The following is a 22,893-nucleotide window of genomic DNA, read 5'->3' on the forward strand; positions in this document are numbered from 1 at the left end:
TAATATAACATCATTTAGTGTGAAAATATTCTTGTATTTTACTACAGTAGCTATTACATTGTGGAGAATGATCATCTTGGTTCACTTTGGTATAAAGCAGTGTTGCTTATTTTTAATTTTGGAAAGAAAACGCTTTTCTCATCAGCATAAAATCCATTCTCTACAGAAAAAAAGGAGATCTCTATGCTCTGTTCCAGGCCTAGCACAGCTAAGGAAAGAAATTCAACCTCTAACTTGCTCCCGATTGCCAGCGAAATTATATTAAAATTTTAGACTCTGAAGGCTGGCTGCTGAGACCTTAAGGCCATTGTTTCTCTATAATTTGGATGTCACTTTTTTGAGCTGTAGCTCCAAGGTGATCTGTTAAGATATCTCTCAGTTGCTGGAATCTAGTGAGTCAAAGGGTCTCTCAGGAGCGTGTATCTGTCTGCTCAGCTCTTCTGTGACACTGGCCTGGCAGTACATTGTCCCTTTGCCACTTCATCAGACTTTACTGTGACCAGAAGAAAAGCCTTTGTTACTGCAAGAGATACAGACTGAGGTGATCAAGATTGGTTTCATTACAGCTTGGTGGTAGGAATGAAATCTAAAATAGGTGCTCAGATTGAACAGTTCTTTGCCTTCTGTTGGAATTCTTCACCAAAATGCCAAAGCTGATTGTTTTAGGTTTTTGGGGTTTTTTTTCAAATAAATGGGACTTAAATATCTTGGCTTACACTTATGAATGAAAAATAAGATGGAAAATTTGACATTACTTTGTCCTTCATATGGGGGGAAAGAAGGGAGTCATCCTAACTTGAAAAATGGGGCTGCGCAGACTGCCAAGTGGATAAAGTGCAGTATGTGCTTCCTGAGGTGTCCTAGGAAAGCCCCTCCCCAAGACCTCAAAAGTACATGTGCTGAAATGGATGGACATCTTCAGACAAGTGAAATGCATGGACAGGGAGACTCACTGGCCTACCCCAATGGCATCGTCTCTGTGCCTTGTATAATTCTTGAAAATCATGTCTGAAATCGCTGAGCTTTGTATCTTAGTCTCAAGAAGGTACTGAGGTCTGGTATCACATAAGCATATCTAAGCAAAAATGGTTCATTATGTGCTTTGCTGTTCTAAAGAAAACAATACATAAGTGAAAAATTACGACATGATTTATCATGGCTATTTGATACCAAAGAAGGACTTGAGATAATCATCTGGTAGAGTAAGAATCAAAGTTAGGGAGAAAAAACCAGATACCCTGCCTATAAATTATCAAGAATGTGCCATTTTCTGCTATGTGTACATGCTGCAATATATGTTCAAGCACAGATAAGGCTCTAGTTGGTTTCAAGTTCCACTTTTGCAGTCAGATGAAAAGAAGGTATCTTAGTTTAATATTAAAACATTTTTTCTTGTTTATACAAATGCAAACAAAAAATAATTTTACTTTTTTTCCTTTCTTTGTGATCTTGTATAATGAAACAAAAGTGTATTGATGCACTTAGTGACTGGTGCCGTTCGAAGAGGGAAGGAACAGGCTTTGTGATTTAGATAGAACCATTTGGATGCTTCTCTGTACTGTGCATTTGCTGTCCAGATCCTACCAGCTGTTGGTTCTGGTCATGTACTGTGCAGTTATACCTAACAGGCAGTGCATCTGCACAGACATGTGCATACAGACACACATATTTCCCTCTGGGCAAGGAAGTGCCCCAGATGGCACCTCTTTGTGACTTCATCCCCTAATTCACTACAGGGCTCATGAGTCCAACCAGCTCACTGGGTGAATTTGTACCTGAAAAGAACCCCTGCAGCACAGCACGTTAATGTAGAGCATTAATTGTACCAGTCAAGGCAGAGCTCTGTTCAAACTTGCACTGAGTCATGTTCCCATCTGTCCTGAGTACAGAAAGCTTCTTGTTTAATCTTGGGTTTAAGGCAGGCTGAGGAAGCCACATTAAAATAGCTATTGCTTGCTCCTTTGCATCAGGCTTGAGTTCTGAAGAGTCAAATAATAAAGAACACGTGTGTTTAATTAAAGTACAAAGGAAGTAGGAAGGGGGATAGCAAGGAACAAATCCAGAAAATAAGGAGTTATTGAGCATCATAATTACAGACATCTGATTATACTGGAGAAATTAAAGGACTCTGAATGAATTAGCCCTGCAAGCATTCTTAATCTTGAGGGGAGGGAGAGTGTATTCATCAGGGGTTGCTTTGTTTGTTTTAAATTACTTATGTTTTCAAAACAGCAATCTTTATCATTATTTTCTTGGTAGTAAAACCTATAATAAAATCTACAACACAGCTTCCACAGGAATCTCTCTTATAAGTTCTCAGATTTAGTTGAAATAATTACTGCTTCAGTGCTAAATTGAGTGTTCTTTTAGGAAGATCTCAGGAAATATGTTCAACTGTTTTTGAGATTCTGAGCATTCTGAAAGCTATTTGGTGTGCATGTGTAAAACAGTCTATCTTAATCTGTCCATGTGATTAAGAACTTATAAATTTGAATTTATTTAAATATTGTCTTTAAGCAGTCTATAAGTTACATGATTGATATGCATTTTAATGTGATTTTCATTAAATTGTTTGAGGCATTAAGTAGTATCTGAGATGGTGAAAGAGAATGGGCTTGACATACATACACCACTTATAACTCAGTAAAATACTCCATTAAAAGAATACAAATCCTTCAGTCTCGTATGTAGTGTCTTTTTCATGTATTAGCTGGGAAATACCCTTTTTTTACTGCAAGGAGCATCTAAAGATTCTCCAGGCATAAATTCTCATGAAGTTTGCTTTGTCCTTCTCTCTTGTCTCCTCACCATCTCCCACAGATTTTTTCCATACAAAAGGGTGATTTGTATTTAAGGATTCTGGGTTCTTTGCATTATACTAAATGAGATTTCTGTGTCAAAAAAACTAAATAATTTTTAATTAACTGATACAAGTCTAGAAAGCTTATGTAACTGAGCTGATAGCAAAGAAGCTGGATTTTTGTTTCTAACACGCTAGCGAAAACTAAAAGCAAGTTTTAACTAAAGGGAGAACATTTAAAAGGAGAATAGGAAGTAGGTGGAGTTAGAGAAAGCTGGAAAGAAAAAAAAGATTAAAACTGTCATAGGACAAGGGAGTAAATCTAATTCTGTGCTGTGTTTATATTTCTAGACACCTGGACTGAAGTAGGTTTGATGTCACATACAAGACTGTAATTTGTATTTTTTGGGTGCATGTTTTTGATTGTTTTTTTTGTTTTTATTTGCTTGATTGAGGGTTTTTTAATGTATTTGCTGCCTAATTAGTGTAAATTCTTGTTTCTGCAATGATGAAATGAAATAGAAACACACAAGCTTAATGCACAAGAAAGGTATCTGAATATGCAGTTGAAAACTCAAATCTCTTCTGTTGCCAAAGAAATGATTTTATATTCATGAAGACTTATGATAAATACATCCTCAGAAGCGCATGGAAACACAAACTACTGTTTTGTATTTCTTTGTGTTTTCAGTTGAAAGCTCAGTGTTTTTCTTGTGTCACGCAGTGATTATTACAAAAATATGCAGAATATATGAAATACTGAAAGATTGATTAAACTTATTCAGTTCTAAAGATTTGATGTGATTTTTTTCCCCCCTCTGTTATATCCACAGGAGAAACTTGACAAAGCTGTCTCTCATCTTCAGCCACATGCTAGCAGAAATCAAGGCTATTTTTCCAAATGGCCAGTTCCAGGGTGATAACTTCCGTATCACCAAAGCTGATGCTGCAGATTTCTGGAGGAAATTCTTTGGAGAGAAGTAAGTAGTAACAGTTTGCCAAATCCTTAATTCTTTCTACTCATAAGCATGAAAAATAATGAACTTTTCAAAAACCCGAATAATGGTTCTAAGTATGTTAGTGGGCATTTTAAAAGTAATTTCTCATACAAGTCTTTAAATTAGCTGAAATGGCTACATTCATTATTATAAATTTTTTTTTCAGTACTGTAATTCACTTAAGGGATGAATAAAAACATATGGGCAGTTCTGTCAAGGGTACTTATGCTCAGTCTTATTGCACAAAGTTTATTTGTTCCACTCTCTGGTGAAGATAATACATTGCTTCCACAAAGTATAGGGCAAATCATGTCCTTTCATATTACGTATTTATCCTACAAAAAAAAGCTCTAAAGTCTGAATTAGGATTTTGATATTAGTTTCCTGGACAGTATGTTTCCTTATCCCATCTTTAACTTTCTAACTACTGCAGTATTTAGTGGAATGAAATGTGTGGAGTGTGGATATGTGAGTCAATCCATATAGCAAATGCAATAGTGAAAATGTAGAAGTAGGCAGATGTTGTGTTCTTGGTTTGTTTCTGGAAAAAGAAGTTTAATTTATAATACACATATAGGCTAATACAAGATGTGTAGCTTGTTCAGTTTATCATATGGAATGTTTATAAGTATAACAGTGGCATAAGAGGAATGCCAGAGGCAGGATGTTTGTGTATTTTACATTATAATAGAGCAGTCATTATGGTCATCAGGTCTGACCTTGCACAATGTAGGCAGAACAATTCCTGCAGTAATCTTGCATTTTCTGAGCATGAGCAGCTCTTTAAAATAAGTCTTACATGCTTTATTTAGAATACCAGCATAGTAGATTGGCACTTTTGCAAATCAGTTCTTTTCAGTGTGAATTTACAACAGTTTCACTTCCATGTCTTTTTTGCTAGTCTAAACACACCTACTGCTAGCTTTCTGCTTTCTGGTTTCATGATAGTGTTGTCTGGTAATTTCATTCTTCTGACAAGTTTCTTTCCTATGTAAATAATATTAGAATGTGATTAAGTTGCTATATCAGTCTTCTTTTTTATTAGAGAAAAGGAATCTGACCGTGTTTTGTGTGACCCATTTTAATGTGAATGTTATTTTCAAAATATCTGCAAAAGTTCAGCTACAGTCTTCTGAAGGATTAACTTACATGACATGTAGGGCTTTCTATCAGATGAGGCTTTTAAAAAACATGTCAGTCAAAAAAAGAAAAACAGGATCTTTGAAAAAAATGACTAATGGTCATGTTTGTTCACTGTTTCTATTTTCTCTTCCTCTCTTTTTACCTCTTGCTTAGCAACTCTGAGAATGAAAATTTCTTTGTGGTCCTTCTCTTTTCCTGTTGGCCTCTGTCCTTGAATGACCTTTACCAGCTGTCTTGATCACAAATTGCATTTCTGTCGCTGGGATTTACAGATCTCATCTTCAAGCTGCTGTTTCTGTCATTTTGTCTGAACCAATTTCTTCAGCTCCCCTATTAACTGTGATGTTCCTCTTTGAGTTTCTTGACTAAACTTCCACTGTCTGTGGGAGATTCGAGTGCTTTTCTTCCAATGGTTCTGCCAGTTTCCACTGGGAGATAACACCACAGCAGATAGGTACTTGAGGTGTCAGACAGTGGGATACTGTAACATATTAGTAAGTTTTTATCACAACAGGGTTGGTAAGAAGAATTTTTCAACTGCATCGGTTCATCTGAACAACTCTGCTCTACCCTTATCTATCTCTTACTGACACTTGACTCTTGTTTTCCCTAACTCATTCCTTGGAGCTCTTATTTCTAATACTTTTCAGAGCCCCGGAGCTCTTGCCATGCCTTTTCTAGGCTTTGTTTTTTCCTGCTTAATCAAATTTCTGTATAGAATGCAACTTTAAATGTGAACTTTCAGTAGTAATCCTCTGACCTGCTCCATTCTCCTATGTGTACTTTGATAGGGTTTTGTGGGGGCTTTTTTTGTTTCATTTTATTTTTTGTGTTGTTGGGTTTTGTTTGTTTGGAGGTTTTTGTTTGTTTTCATGGGGGCACACCTGTACATGACAGGCACATGGATATTTGGATGGGGTATTTTTGGTTTGGTTTGGGTTTTTTTTTTTTGGTTGTTTTTTTGTTTGTTTGGTTTTTTTATTGTTTGTTTGTTGTTTTTTTTTGGTTAAAATCAGGAATGTTTAGGAATCAAGGCAGTTTGGGAACATCCAGTTAATTACATATGTAACCTTGGTTTTGTAGTATAGCCTGGAAGTTTTTTGAGTTCTTTCTGGTCAGGGGCTCTACTTTCAGACTAGGTAAATAACCACTGTTACTGATGTTCCCAGATCTTTTCTAATAAATTAAGCTGTTTTAGTTACCTGTCTTCTAAGTAGTGAACAATAGACTGTGCTTGGCAGCCTTGCAGTTATCTCAGGTTTAGTTAATTGTGCTTCAGTAACTGTAAAACATGTAACAACATGTATGTCAAATAAACAGATGAGAAAAAGGTTTGTTTGGCATTATGTTTAATCCCTTTATTAAACAAAATGCCTGAAGCTTTTTAAACATTAATTATTTTCTAATCCATTTAGAAATATAGGCAGGTATGCCTGTAAGCCACATCCTTTTCAACGGGCCTGGTACGACAAATTAGTTTGCAAATATACTAGTATCACTTCCCTAGAAGCAGAGCCTGCATAAAGATTTTGGGTGTTGCGAACAACTGATAAAATCTTTTTCTAACCTGGCTATCTAAAGGTAGGCCCCTAGGAGTGTCTGACACCTCCAGCTCTAGTAAGGTATGCAGTGCAGTGACGGAATACAGAGAGGAATTATACTGTTTGTTCCCTGGCTGCGTCTCTATTTTACAGGGCAAGCCTGGACTCCTCACTTGTTTGTGAAAAGCAGCACTTACTTTGGGGGCACTAAGTAATGCAGCTCAAGATTAGAGCATAAATGAAAAGTAAGTTGTGTTGGATCTTGGCTTCTGATGGGTAAACTGTAGCACAAGATATAATTCTGATGGTCTGATAGGAAGGATGGAGTTTAAACTGTTAAGATTAATTTATGCTTTCTTTTTCAACATAGCATTATTGTGAAAATGATCTTCCTGTCTCTAAACACAATTAATTGGAAGCTTTTATGTAATCAATTTTCTGTACTGAATTCTTTCTGAAATATTTGAATTGTTTTATTTTTTAATTTTAAATATTCTAAATAGCAAGAAGCTTATAGATAGTCATTTGTATTTTTAAGTGGACTGTTTGGCTTTCCATTTTTTAAAATGTGACTTACAGTTCCATTTATAGAAAACAAAATGTGTAATTTGCTGAGGAATAAAATCCAAAAGATACCGTTTTCCTGATTCCAGTTTGTAGTTTAAAAAAATAGATTGATTTCGTCCATTGCCGTTCTCCAGTGAATGGGGAACTTTTAATTTTGTTGGTTACATTTGTCTGTCTGAGCACTTGCTGTAAAATTGTGCAGCTGTAATTAAGTTTATTCATCCTGTTATTAATAAGTGTCATAGGATGCAGTCCTTTTTGTTTTTAATGCTAGTCAGGTGTATGTATGAAGCCATATGCATGGCTTCAAACTCATGAGCAAAATAAATGTCTAGGCTATTTCAAGTCTTCAATCATACTTAAGCTGCTCTTTTAATCTTTGTAGAAAACACAGAAATAGAACTCAGCAAACAATTTGAACGGCTCCCTCAGAGCAATGTGCAAAGATAATCACACATTTTTGGCTTTCAAATACTTCCTAAACTTTCACATTCTTGGTACACCTCTACAAAACTTCTAGATAATGTCAGTGGCTAGAAAAGCTTGTCTGGTAGAGAATGCTACGTGAGAGCAACAGATATATTGATAAGGGAAATCATCAGCCCTCACATAGGCAGACTGTAAAAGAAGCAAACAGAACCTTTACAACTGTGAGGTTTTTCCAGTATTGCAAGTTTCAGAGGAGAGAGGGAAACCTTGGAAGTTATAGGATGTTTGGTAAGGATCTGGAGAGATTAATATGTGGTTTAGGAATGTATGGCATGGGAGATAATGAGATCTGGTGATAACAGCAATATGAAGAAGGAAAAAGTGAAGGAATTGATTTCTCTGCAAGGGCAAAGTAGAGTAAGTATCCAAATTAGGGGATATCTGAGGAGTCATTCAAAAGACTGAATGACTGGAGTAGGCTCTGTCTGGCATTTTCACAGGCTATGAGAGGAGAACCTCTTAAAGTGTATAAAGAACCTGGCTGAAAAAGAACTAAGGAATAAATTGACACAAGCTTTACACCATGGCAGTTAAGGTCAAGATTTTAGATTAAGACCTATATCAAGAAAGAGCTTGGCAGTGTCAAAAGGAGGAAAACAGTGAAATTGAGAAGATGTGATTTTTTTGGATTTGTCCTGATTGCTAGAGTACAGTTGCTGGAGCAAGTGGTTTTAGTGGAGTGAATCTTCACCCATGGTTTAGCATTATAGTTGTGTTTAAGCAAGTGCTAGTTAATGTACAGCTAAACTGTAATGTTAAACAGAACCGTGAAATTGTAAGGCATGTAATCAGCAGTTACATTTGTTTACAGATACTTTAGTAACCCCCAGTGGGTTGTAAATATGCATATAAAATGTAATCTGATAGCATCTTCATTATCCATATTTTATTACTGTATAGTGCTTGATAATTTCCCCTGATTCCTCACTCACTTTAATAGCACCTTACATCTTTTACTAGTTTTCTGTTCTGAGTAAAAATGTGCAAAATACCACTGGGAGCAATCCTGAACTGAAAAGGAGAGTGGGTGAGATGACCTAAGAGATCTTTCAGCTTCTCAATTTGAAAGCTACAGTGAAGTCATGCAGGCCTTGGTAACTATTGAAATGTGTGATTTGTGGCTGTCTTTGTCTTGCAGAATGAATCACCGGCAAAATGTCAGTGTTCTTAGATTTTCAATTCTCCGTAGTTATGCCATTTATTTTAACTTATAAGCTTTTATTCCTCATTACGGAACTTTAAAAATTTTAAAGCATTTCTGTTATTGTTGCCAGGTAAATTGATTTCCTCCCACCTTTTAGTTTCTGAGAAAATAGAAATTCTTTCACTGCCGGGGTCAAAAACATTACTATTTTAATGCTCCTATACTTTTTTCCAGATGAGGCCTGAAATTATTTATCTTTTTTATTGAAATTTTTGAAAAACTGTGGCTATTGATTTCTCAGTAGCAGTTAAACAGTGTATTTCAAATCGATATTCTAAACTTTTGAGTACTTGTGGTTCTGCTGTGGTCAGTGCTTTTTGGCTCAGGATAGAACAGTCATAGCCTCAGTGGCTTGAGTTCAAAGAAGCAGCAGTAAAACAGGCAGACCACAATGCACAACTTATCTGACAACTAAATGTTTTCAAGTTAGAGAGACCTCATATAAGCTAAATTTTAACACCTTATTAATCCCCTTAATTTATTACTTGATTTTCTGTTCTTGCTGCTGATAGTGCCCAAGAGCCCAAGTGTTGCCTGAACACTGTAAAAATACAGACTGAAGAGTTGGTCCTGGCTCGGAGAGCTTCAAATCTGAGTAGGAACTGAAGTGTAAAGGGAAGCCAGAGACAAAGAGAGATTAAAGTGGAAGAGGCAGTGATCCAAGTGCTGTTGTATTCATCACCATCAAGAAGGTGTTTTGGCAACAGAAACTTTTAAAGAGAAGGATGTAAACAGGAATGGGGCGTTTGGAGTGTGATTCCTTTCTCCGCTGATCAGTAGCACAGGAAATGAGCTTATCGATATGCTTGTTTAAACTTGAGCTAGAGACAGAAGGTACTGTTCCCTGAGTGCTAGTGAGACACAAATCTCACTAGACCTTTTTCATACAAATGCAAGATGAATAAGTTTGAATAAGAAGACAGATAATATTATAGAGAAGAGCTAGTCAATGAAAAGTTGTAAGATAGGATTAAAAAACAGAGAAGGACAACAGTCTTCCCAGCTATTCTGGGTAGCTAAGAATTTGGTGAATTGCATGTACAAAAGATAAAGAAAAGAAACTTGTAATACTTGGCACACAAGATGGTGAGACAGGAGAACAGATTCTCAATGGATAGGCAGGAGAGGCAGTGTTTTAAGTATAAAAGCATGTGCAAAAATGCGGTGTTCTTTGGATTTGTTGTTAGATATCAGACTTGGAAATGTATAGATAAGTGTGTTCTGTTGGGGACACTTCAGGAAATGCAGACTTCTGCATCTCTTAAGGAACTTGCTATCTCTCTAGCAATGTCCCGTTACACAGCTTTGGAAGTGGATTTTTTTTTGTGATGTATTTTCCCCATTTCATAAGGCTCATTTTTTCTCTTTTACCTTCTCTATTCTCTTGCTAGAGTTTTTTTCGGGTTTTTTGTTCTGAATGATGTCACTATTTAATGACTGTATTGGCACGATATGGCAGAATTCCTTTTTTTCCCCTTAGGATTGAACTTCTCAAGCCTTCTGTGTGTCAATTATTTGCTCTACAGTTCAGAAGCAGTGAAAACATGTGGCCTCCCACTTAAAACTGAAGCAGCAGTCTTAAGAAAATGCTCTGTTCAGTGGTGATAAATCAAAATCCACATTGCGCATTGCAGACTTACAAAGAATGTTGTTTCTATCTGGGTCAGTATTTGCTTGAATATTTTTGAGTTTGCTCTGGATACAGTAATGGCCTTTTCATGTTGTGTTTTCTGGCAACATTTGAGAAAGTCTCTTGCAGACAAAAATGTTCACTGTAAGTTTAAGTTATACAGGTACTGTGTTTACCTTCTTAGACATTCTTGTGGTCTGTTCTGGTTCAAATAGAAGCAGTGTCACTTGACATTCCAGAGTAGCTGCATCTCTGCAGTTTTACTCAAGTGCTGTACTCTGCACGCTCAGAAAATATTTGCTTTCTTTCCAGATTTATTTTAGTGTATTTTGCTTTTTAATAATGCAAGCAGCATTCAGGAGGTTTAAGAAAATCTTATGTACACGTGATCAGGGCAGGAGGGAAGAGAGGACCTAAATTCCTCTGCCAAATTGCTTGAAAATCACATGCTAGACACTAATCCTTTTCCTTTAAGCATATGGAGGTTGTGTGGGTGGTGTTTAAAACACTGTATTTGAGATTATAGAGTGATACTTCACTTTGATGTGTGACAATAATAGTAAAAAGATACCATTCTATGTAATGGTATTTTTAAAACGCTTATACTTGGATCAGAACACTTTTGAATTCATCATTCTTCAAATATGCTTACTAGTTTTACTATTGCAGAAGAAAGGGGGAGAAGTATTGTCATTTTGAGAGGCTTGTGGAGAAATGGCTTATTTTAGGGCTTTTGACAGGAGAAATGCCTTATTTTAGGGTTTTTGATAGGACTCTTTAAGAAGACAATCCCAAGGTAAATACCAAGATCCAGATAGTTTTGTTGATTTGAGTGGTACACAGGAAACCTCTTCAGGAAATATTTTTCAGGGTCATTTGTTTTATTTTGTTTTCTTTCCTTAAATTGGCATAGATTTCTACTATAATGAGGAGGAAAGGCAGTAAAAGTACCACTGTATGGATAAATACCTTCCTAAAAGCTTGGCAGGTAAAAATTAGGTTTTCCTTGTAGAAGGTCCTTCATGTCCTTTTTCTGCTGTACAACCTGTCCATCTCTGCTTTCTTCATATTTTTGTTTCCTTTTAGTATAATATCTCTGAAGATTTTTCAACTAATAGAAAGTACCATCCTCTCATGTGAGACTCCCCTGAACATTGTCTCAGCTGGAGTCAGTCATGGGCACTTCTACTCAAAGGGATAGCTTACATAACTACAACGAAATACCTAAAATATTCAGAAACTGCACTTCCTCGACCTGATTCTTTAGAGAACTAATGTTACCAAGATGTCAAATCACATCTTTCTGATGAGCTGTAGCAGAGCTGACTGACTCATCTCCTCCTAGACAAGTATCCAGAGGTCAGCCTAATAGCATGAGGTATGTGCAGAATACCTGCCAGACTCTAGTGTTATTTGGGCACGATGCAACAAATATTACAAGGAGAAAGATCCCCGAAAATATTTATAAGAGACACCTTCTATGGTTCAGCAGCTGAATGTAGCAGGCAGTGTTTCATTATGAACAGGATTCAATTTTTTTCTTCCTATAAGGACAGGTTTTTTTAGATATATAAATAAATATATAAACAACAATCTAAGCAAGCTATTTAATTAGGACAGTCCCAATCTCAACTTTGGTTTGATTGGTCCTGTTTCCTTCCCTCCCCACTGTCCCTGCCACCTCCCCAAATGATTAAAATAACTCTTTAGATTTGAATAACGAACAGGTGCCTTCAAAGGCTGAATATCCGCTAAAACACAAGACAGCAAGAGCAGTGAAATGTTAATTCAAACAGAAACTCGACTTGCCAGCCATCTACTAAAGGCTCTTTTCACCCCCTTGTCACCGTGGGAACCATTCTGTGTGATCCCTCCCAGATCTCTGCTAGAGGAGGGCGTTTCTCAGGGTGCCTGGAAGGTCACCAGGTTTCATTGATGTAGGAGCTGGAGGAGAGGATGTTGCAGAAACCTTCACCTTGCGAAGACTCAGTAACACCCTCATTTCAAGTGAGTGTGTGAGGTCTGCAAGGTCTCAAAAGAGCTCAGCAATATGTAGATGTAAACTGGAGAGAGACATTGGGGGAGAAATTATCCCTGGCTGGTGCTGTTTCAAACTACTTAGGAATGATAATTCTACGAAAGTAGTTGTTGAGAAATAGGAGTTAACGTGTTTCAACAACCAATTCTTACCTTTATTTAAAAACGATGAAAGACCTATTCCACAAAGCTGCAGGAAAAAAAAATCTGCTGAATTTAGTGAATTTTAAATGTTTCAAACACTTGTTCTTGGAGAAATCTCACAAAATAACCTTAGATGTTACTTCATTAGCTGGTCCCTCATTTCGCAATGTCTGATTTCCATCTTAGCCAAAGTCTTAGCAAACAGAGCTATAAAAACATATTCTTCTGAAGACTTCTGTTTGTTTCCTCTATTGCTGGTGGGGTTTTAGGGGTGCAGGGTGTTAGTGAATAGATAGCTGAAGATCCTACTTATTAATTGCATCTAATGAACATGTTTTTATGAAACTGTCTTGGGCAAGGCATGAAAAAACAGTGCTAAAGGTGTAGTATGATTATGATACTATCTGATAGATTCTCTCTTGTTTTTTATTTAAGGATTATTGTCTTAACCCTTAAAGAAACCCAACAAAACAAACACCCCTTCCCCCCCAAAATACCAAAAACCCACCAAAAACCCCCAAACAAAACCCAACAAACAAAAAGCCCACAAAACCCCACAAACTTTTCTAACCCTGTTTCAGCATGATTCCAGTGCTGTAGCCATTTAGGATGGTTTACAAAGAGAAGCAGAAAACATTTCAGAGCCAGGGTTACAGGAGCTAAATAAGCAGTAGGCACTTGAAGTAAGGCAGCTGTAATACCACAGAAGCACTGACATTTTTTTCGGGTTTTTTGTCTGCGTTTAGTGCAATGTTTCATTCTCTCTTTACCCTAATGAAAATTTGATGTGCATTCTTTCTTAAATGGCATCTGATGTGGTATCTCTCTTCAGCTCTTTGTGGTTTCCTGTTTTTCATACACAGATGAAAGTATCTGCTGAGATCTATTAAACTTCCCATTTTGTCATTTATGACTTTCTCAGTATAAGCCTCCATGTAACAAGTAGATTTTTTTGCACTTAGAACTGTAGTGAATGTCTTCTGCAATAGAAATGCAGGAATGTGTCTTTAGTGTTGTACTTCAAATTACTACTTGTTTTAATTTAGGTAAACTGTATATTATTTGTTATGCAAAACCAATTTAATACAATAAGTCTTCTCCCACCCATTATGCTAAGTAGTATACTTTTTGCATGAGAAAATAGCTAGAAAAACTAAGGCAATTTGGACTAATAAAATTGGCAAGAAATGTGAGTTTGTGAGGCCTATGTCTTTTGTTGATTTAGCAGTTATTAACAAAATATTACTATGAATGTGTGAGATCTTCTCCTGAACCAGTGTAGTGGTTAATAGTTATATGTTGGTTATATTTTGGTTAATTAAAATGTTTTAAAATATCTTTTAATCTGACCTCAGTGTGAGGCAGAACATGTTTAAGAGAAGGTGTTATGGCTTTGCAAAATCTGGATTTGACTCTTAGGACATGAGAATTGCTATTCCTGAACAATTATAGTTTTGAGAGTGATGAAATAAAGCACATTCAAGTGATCAACTTCATGTCAGATTCCAAATACAAGTCATCATGGCTGGGCTTCGTGAACGAAGATTTGGGAAGGGCTCTACCCACATTTGTTACAAGCGTGTTGGTGGCTAAAAAGGCCAATACGAGATCAACGTGTCCGGTTGCAAAAGGCACAGCAGAAAGACTGTGCTGGTAAATTCTGCAAGACACGATTCTTTCTGCGTTGTCTTTTCTCCTCAAGAGTGATCCTGCGTGCTTTCTCAAAAGCATCAGCAGCGTTATAGATGGTGTGTCTCCAGACCTCCTGACTGGAGGCCGGAGTAGACCAGTTATGTTGATCAATATAGCCAAGGCTGAGATGTTGTTTCAGGGAGTCCTTGTATCTTCTCTTCGGGGCTCCTCTCTTGCAGCAGCCAGTGGCAAGTTCACCATAAAGCAAGATCTTAGGGAGGCAGTGGTCCTTCATCCTGGAGACGTGCCCTACCCAACACAGCTGTGTTCTCAGCAACATGACCTCAATGCTTGTGACTGCTACTTGTTCAAGAACAGATGTGTTGGTCACATAATCTGACCAGTGGATGTTTAGGATTGTACGAAGGCAGGGTTGATGGAAGCGTTCTAAGAGACACAGGTGGTGGCGGTAGATGACCCATGATTCAGATCCATATAAGAGAGTAGACAGCACTATGGCTTTGTAAACACTGATCTTTGTACTTTTCTTCAAGCGTCTATTTCACCAAACTCTTTTATGAAGCTTTCCAAAGGCACTATATGCCTTTGCTAACCTGTTGTCTATCTCCCCGTCAATCTTACCATCCGAGGAGATGAGGCTGCCTAGGTAATTAAACTGCTGAACTGATTTGAGCTCTGATTCGCCAATGGTGATATGGGGATGATGGAAGACTTCCTGAGGTGCTGGTTGATAGAGAACTGTCTTCTTTAAGCTGACTTCCAGCCCAAAGAGCTCAGCAGCATCTGCAAAGCAGGATGTTAAACGCTGCAGAGCTGCTTCTGTGTGGGCGACAAGGGTGGTGTCATCAGCATAAAGCAGCTCCCGGACAAGATGATTTAAGGTCTTGGTGTGGGCCTTCAGTCGCCTTAGGTTGGATAGGCTTCCATCAGTACGGTATCGAATGTAGATACTGTCCTGATCATCGAGGTCTGCCATGTCCCTTTGGAGCATCATGCTGAAAAAGACTGTGAATAGGGTTGGTGCAAGAACACAGCCTTGTTTCACACCATTAGTTATTACAAAGGGCTCAGAAAGTGCATTGCCATATTTGACTTGGCCGTGCTGATCCTCATGGAGTGAGATGATCATTTTAAGGAACGTGGGGGGACAACTTAAACGTTCCAAAATCTGCCACAGACCTTTTCTGCTCACAGTATCAAAAGCCTTGGTGAGGTCGACAAAGGTTACATAGAGACCTTTGTTCTGTTCCCTACACTTCTCTTGCAGTTGTCTGAGGACAAATACCATGTCTGTGGTACTCCCATTGGCTCTGAAACCGCATTGACTTTCAGGTAGAATTCCTTCTGCTATAGCAGGTATTAGTTCAAGAGTATTCTTGCCAGGATTTTGCCAGCGATGGAGGGCAGAGTAATACCATGGTAATTTGAGCAGTCTGATTTAATTCCTTTCATCTTATACAAGGTGATGATGACTGCATCACGAAGGTCGGATGGGAGTTCCCCTAGTTCCCAACAGCGCACCACAAACTCATGAAATTTAGCATGTAGTGCAAGGCCCCCATGTTTCCAGACTTGGGTGGAATTCCATCAACCCCAGCTGCCTTGCCAATTTTCACCTGCTCAATGACCTTGAGGGTTTCTCCTAAAGTGGGGGCAGTATCCAATTTGTACTTCATAGGTTGTTGATAAAATAACTAACCTGCATTATCTCCAGCTATACAAAAAGAAACTGAATTTGACAGAACATGGCTTTGTGTATTAGAGGATAATTTTAATTTCCTGTCTATTAAAATTCATGTAACTGTCATGGGCTATGACGGGGCTTTGACCACTGTCAGTGGTATCTGGTTGATTGCAGTCATGTTACTTGACCAGTGTTTATGAACTTGAACTATTAAAAAAACCTCATCACAGCAGATACTGAATTGATCCTTCTCATTCTGAGAAGAGAGGCTGTGAATAAAGGAGTTCCTTACCAGGCAGGGAGCTGGACCATTCTGTTATTTTTGAGGGTATGAGATTGGTTGCTACACCTGCTTGGTAGGGTATTTCAGTTTCTTCAGAATTCTTTTTATTGTCCTTCTATGGAAGCTTGAATATTTATCATTGTGAAATAAATGACACTTTGTTTGACTGTATTTAAAAGAAGGTAAACCATTCTTTTATTTGCTTAGGCTGCTTTCAGAAGTTTTTAATAGTTTTTAATATGTTTTTTTTTTTCATCTGTAGAGAAACCAAAGTAATGTTCCACTTCAGTTCGGTTCTGATGTCTAAAGGAGGTATCCAATCTTAAGTATGTGGGTTTATTGAATTTATTATTTCTACCCCTCTCACAGAACTATAGTGCCATGGAAAGTGTTCAGGCAGTGCCTTCATGAAGTTCATCAGATTAGCTCTGGTTTGGAAGCAATGGCTCTTAAATCTACTATTGACTTGACCTGCAATGACTACATTTCAATTTTCGAATTTGATATCTTCACTAGATTATTTCAGGTAAGATTTGAAAATTTTAGATACTTGTGTGAATTTGAGAAGCTTAATGCCCTGAGACCAAGGAAGCAGATTTTCTTGAAAAATTGAAAGAACCAGAACACTATAATTCAGATATAAATCGTGCATTTCTTTTAGTCCTTCAGCGATGTTTGAGACAGGAACACCTAAATCTGAAAAACTGAAAACATCACCAACACCTGCTTCATTTCTGCACATATCTAGTGTTATTACAATGTCTTTGTGTTTGTTGCTTACTTTTGACTATTTTTAAAAACATACTTAGAAATGCAGACCTCCAGGTAATCTAAGTTTTAGTTGTATTTTTTATTGTGCTTTTGTATCTCTTTATACTTACATGAAGTGTTTCTACAAACACATAAGGAAACTTACATACTACTTTTTTTTTTATTAGGCTAAAGGTAGGCCTAACTCTTTTCTTTATGAACGTATTTTTGTCATTAATGCATTGCTGTTTATTTACAATAAGGAACCATGTTTGGGAAAAGCATTAATTATATTATTATTAATAGGCAATATTTATCTGAAATAAGCTTGTTATGTGTGTTATGTATCTCTGTTAACCTTGTGTCCCTTCTGCAGAATATACTTGAGGTATTTTAGACAATACAGAAGGCTGTGCTGGTTTGCATCCATATTAGATGTATTGATTCTGAATTTGTCACTTTGGATATTTCTTTTGTATATAGGAATCACTGAGATATAAAAATATTTATTTGATCATTTAGTTTCTTTACCCTCTAAAGTGACGAACTCATGCAGAGCCTCAAGTTGCACTAGGGGAAGTTTAGACTGGATGTTAGGAAAAAATTCTTCACTGGAAGAATTATCAAGCATTCAGGGACATGATTTAGTGGGGGACTTGGCAGAGCTGGCTTAATGGTTGGACTTCATGATCTTAGAGATCATTACCAACCTAAATGATTATTCTTTAGCCTACTGGAGATATGTTCAAAATACCAATTTTACATCAGAGCCTGGGTCTATGTTTGTTCTGTTTTCCACGTTGTTCTGTGATAATTGTTGTTTAGCTGTCTTAATTTTGCTGTCGTGGGAAAGGATGTCATTATGAAGCTGAGGTTAAAATTTGGCAGAGGTGATTAATGGTTTTAGTATAGTGCATTTTGAATTTGATCAGAGTCAAAACTATCACAGTTGAAAATGTTAATGGTGTCAGTAGTCTTTCTGTTTAGTTTAACCGCAAACATCCGTCACCTTCTTTCTTCATGAGGCCATTGGTGGTTTGATTCATTATTTTTGCCTTCTACTAGAAAAAGAGGATTGGCAGTACTGATACAAGTAAGGAGAGAAGACTGGTAGGGATTAACTTTTAATTTGACAAGGAAGCAGACAGATTTTTTGCCAAACAGATTACCAACTGGTGCAATAGCTGCATAACTGTTGAAGTGAACTTGCACTGAACTTGGTCTGAGAACCTCTCCCAGAGGTTACGTTTTGCTTCTCTGGTTTCTAAACAGCTTCTGTAACAATGTGCATACACCCACAGAGAGAAAATCCCAATTAGGTAATCAAAACACTGTTTTGCCAACTGTGGGTTGTGTTACAGAAAGGCTGCATTTGTAATGACGCTTATTCACAGGAGAAAGCAAGACTGGTTTTTATGGAGATCCTGTAAAAGTGAAGTTGCTCCCCCTGCCTCCACACTATATGTAAGCACAGCTTTAAGTGCTGTGTTCCCTGACCAGAGAGAAAGTTAGCATGGCAGAATATCTAGATGCTTTGAAGGAAAAGAACTTCATTCTGTTACTGTTAACATGTTCAAGTTGTCCTTCAATACAAAAATATTTCCATAGAAGAGAAAGCATACAAATCTTTTTCCATTTAGCATTTCTGCTTTTGTGATACTCTGTGTATGCATGGCAAGCTATGAGTTCTTACCTTTTGATTTTTTCAGTCACAGTGACACATCCATCTCCTCAGAGAGGAGAATCAGAATGGTTTGGGTTGGAAGGGACTGTAAAGATCATCTAGTTCCAACCCCCCCTGTCATGGGAAGGGACACCTTCTATTAGACAAGGTTACTCAGAGCTCCATCCAACCCGGCCTTAAACACTTCGGGGCATGAGGCAGCCATAACTTCCTTGGACAACCTTTTCCAGTATTTCACCATGCTCACAGTAAAGAATTTCTTCATAATATCTAATCTAAACCTACCCTCTTCCAGTTTGAAAACATTCCCCCTTGTCCTATCAATCCATGTCCTTGTAAAAAGTCCTTTTGAGCTCTCTCGCAAGCCCCTTCAGGTACTGGAAGGATGCTCTAAGGTCTCCCTGGAACCTTCTCTTCTCCAGGCTGGACAATCCAATCTCTCTCAGCTTGTCTTCATAGGAGAGGCTCTCTATCCCTCTAATCATCTTCTTGGCCCCGTTCTGAACCTGCTCCAGCAGGTCTATGTCCTTGGGCCCAAGAGCTGGATGCAGTACTCAGGTGGGGTCTCACCAGAAGCAGGGTAGAGAGAAAATCACCTCCCTTGACCTTCTGTTGCAGCCCAGGATATGTTTGGCTTTCTGGACTGCAGATGTGCATTGCTGGCTCATGTCCAGCTTCCCATCCACCAGCACTCCCAAGACCTTCTCCACGTGGCTGCTTTCAATCCCTTCTCCACTCAACCTGTACTTGTGCTTGGGATTGCTCTGACCCAGGTGCAGGACCTTGCACTTGGCCTTGTTGAGCTTGTTGAAGGAGCTGGCAAGATGGGGAGTTTTATCTAGGATTGAGATTTTTTTTTTTCCCTTGCCTTTGTACAAATTTGAACACTTTAGGTTTCTTATGACCTCTGTGCTGAAACCTGTCTTCTATTCTGTGTTCGGATTTGAAGAGGTATTTTAAAATAAATAGGTATTCATCTGTGTTTAAGTAGTGGTTAGGGTTTGCCTGAGAAATGTAACCTACTCTCAAGCAGAACTACTAGGATAATCTGCTTGAGCATGTCACACAGGCATTTCATCTCAGCCTGATCAGCCCTTAGAAGTTCTTTTAAAGGGCATTTGCTGGGCACATAGGAACACAAGCCTCTTGTCTTGTGTTGCTTAACTTCACCTGCCTTGATCTTTTGAGAAATAGATTTAAAAAAGTCCCCAAACCATTCAGAGGCAGTTTCTTGACTCTCTAAATGCTGGCAATGGACATTTATGTACTTGTATTACTCCACTACTTAAAAAAATCATCCTTCATTTACAGTGAAGGACTGATCTGTATTCTTTGAAGTGATAGCATATCAGGCATGTTTCACTGAATTTTGTGAAGCATTTGCTATTCAGGTCAGCAAAGACTCTAGTGAAGGGTTGTCAATATTTGTTTTGTTTTCTGTCTGTGATACCATTATGGTGACTGAAGAGATCAAGAAGTAGAGAATAAATAAGGAATGACAGCTCAAATTAGTGGCTTTATTAGGATTCATTTGTTAGTGTTACTTACCATTAACTATGAAAGTGCTTCAGGACCTCTCAAGAATAGGCTTAATTGTGTTTTTAATAAACCACCATGGAACCATACTTTCCAGATTCTAACTAAATGTGATGTTTAATATTTTATGTAGCTACAAATAGAAGGTCTCTTAAAATCAAGGTCTTAAAATCTTTATCCAAAAATTTGCAGTTGATTTTCTTGGAATAATTCTTTTGAAGGAACACTTGTAGCAAAGCTGGGTATATAGGACGGTCTTTTGTACTATTTAGATCTTAACCAAAAGTGCATATTTTTCAGCTGAAGCTAAAACCCTCTAGGTATCTCTGACATACAGACTTGAGCTTTATTAGAAATACAAAACTACCTGGCTGCATCTGTTTATTTGTTTGTCTTTTTCTTTTTAGCCGTGGGGCTCAATCTTAAGGAATTGGAACTTCTTAGCTGTGACACATCCTGGATATATGGCATTCCTGACATATGATGAAGTGAAAGCAAGGCTACAAAAATACAGCTCTAAGCCTGGGAGGTGAGAGGTTTTGCTGCTTATTGCTTTCCAAATAAGCTTGTTGTCTCAGAACCTACATAATTATCCTAGGTTCATACTTCTGTATTGCATGTTATTTAACACTCACTGCAGCATAAATGAATTTTTGGCCTTTTTTTTTTCCCCCCCATAACTGAGTTAATCAGAGAACTAGTAGGCTTCTTTTTTTACACTTGTGATTTTATTTATATCAAAATGTATTTTTGCAAATAGTTGAATACTAAAGCTCTGAACTACACATTTAATAAATGCTGACCTTTTAGATTTTAAGACATAGGAACTTTATAAACATTATCTGGCCATAGTTCTTCTGCAATGCTATTAAGCAAAAAAATGCCGTATTAGCACACTAAAGTCTAAATAAACACAAATAAACAGAAAGAAGTTGAAAATACATTGCTTTTCCTTTCTTCTTCTGAATTTGATATAACAAGCAATGCATTCTTGAAAAGCATATTTGAAAATACAAGTTGCTTTTCAAAGTTTACATTGAATTTTTACTTAATAGTAGAATAAAAATTACCTTAACATCCTTCATGGTAACACATTCAAGTTATGAATTTAATCAGTGCTTATGTGCTCCTTTTGTGTTCATATTTCTTTTTTCTTTGCCTGTAATCATTCTATATCATAAACTCTTCACCTAGAAAAGCCATCAGTCAGATGAAAGATCATGATGTGTAGAGGTTTTAAATAATGTCTATGTGGCGCTGTACTTACTGAATTATTAAAGCTGAACTTTTACCATTTATTTCACTGTTGTTGTGGATTTTTTTCTTCACTCAGATTGGAGAAATAAAAATCCATTAATGGATTTAATCTATATTAGTTACTTTTTAGTTTACTAGTTTTATCTTACAGTTATGAAGATTTTCCCTACTTGTCTACATTTGCTGCAGAATCACAAGTATATGCAGTTAAAGTGCATTGTTTTGAAACTTGTTAGAGACGTCCAGCAACAGTTATATCCATATTCTGTACTTGCTTTTTTTTGATTTTTAGCAAACAATATACTGTATCTTGTTAAGTTACCCAAGCGGCCAAGTGCATATGTACAAAAATCTCTTGGTTCTGATAGAATAACACTGTTTTTTAGCTTGGTACTCATGGTCACTACTGGTCAGATAACTAGGTTGCTTTTGAGAGTGATTGCTATACTTAGCATTTTCTCTGTTATTGATCCCAATTCTGTGATAGAGAAATTATCCAAAGTTGCTTTCATGTTTCTTGTAAATAGAGAGTTAGTTTTAAGATAGCTTTCTATTGCATATCAGAAAATTACTTTCTGAATTGCTTAGGTGAAATGCTGGAGTGTGAAAGAGGAAATATGAAGTGAAATTGCTTCTTTGATCTGACTAAAACATCCTGGAAATTACAAGATTCTGTTCAAATGAATACTTACTACTTCAGTGTAATGTGAGTCCTGTTGAAGGTTGCAAGAGCTTTGCCAAACTTTAGGGAGGCTTAGATTTCTCATATTAGTTTGAAAGGAAATAAAATATTGATGTATAATTAAGAAAAGCTGCTCTATAATACCAAGTTGAGTTTGTGGTATTTCACTGTGGGATGCTTTTCAGAGTGAGGTTTTTGCATATGAGATGGTGTCTGACATGAAAGGGACTAGAGTTTTTAATAAGAAACACTCTACATGCACAATACTGTTGCCTATAATCTTCCTTTTCTTCTGATTGTGCTCTCTGTCTACATTATTTACTTACAGCTATCACCTGTACACACGGAAATATTTAAATTTAAGTCCAACTGTATTGGTAATATCTGCTATTTTCTGAAGTATAAGTGTTATTTCTTCTGTCCTGTTCACCTCTACAGGTTCACAGAAAATTAGCATTGCTAGTAGAGCTTGTTTTATCATTTATCTTTACCTTTCCTGTTGCATCTAAAGATGCTTTATGTTTCCCCTTCCATTCGTTCAGTTTGTTGGCCTGCCTGTGCACAAAAGGTGTATGTTGTATCTATGCAAACTTGATAATTTAATACACTCTTCTCGAAGAGGTTTGTGAGCATGGCTAAATGTGACTGTTCACAGTGAATGTGTGGCTTTCACTTTGAGAACTAAAAAGCAAGCAGGTGAAAAGTTGGGAGTAGGGAACTGCTGTTACTTTATTTCTGCCCATGAGAAACTGAGAGTGTAAAAGATGCAGGTTTATTTAAGGTTATGCAAAGAACACATGGCAGAATTGGG

General features: G+C 37.2%; 1 protein-coding gene across 3 annotated transcripts in view; it reads left to right on the plus strand.

Moving 5' to 3' along the window:
* The window catches only part of CBLB (Cbl proto-oncogene B), a 132,573-nt gene that overhangs the window by 62,006 nt on the left and 47,674 nt on the right, over positions 1-22,893 (plus strand). For all 3 annotated transcript variants that reach the window (XM_064644179.1, XM_064644177.1, XM_064644178.1), the window contains exons 4-6: positions 3,634-3,780; positions 16,543-16,699; positions 20,551-20,672. In XM_064644179.1, the coding sequence (XP_064500249.1) occupies positions 3,634-3,780; positions 16,543-16,699; positions 20,551-20,672 (426 nt within the window). The remainder of the gene's footprint in view (positions 1-3,633; positions 3,781-16,542; positions 16,700-20,550; positions 20,673-22,893) is intronic.

Source organism: Pseudopipra pipra, chromosome 2 (genome assembly GCF_036250125.1).
Source record: "Pseudopipra pipra isolate bDixPip1 chromosome 2, bDixPip1.hap1, whole genome shotgun sequence".
Taxonomy (NCBI): Eukaryota; Metazoa; Chordata; class Aves; order Passeriformes; family Pipridae; genus Pseudopipra; species Pseudopipra pipra.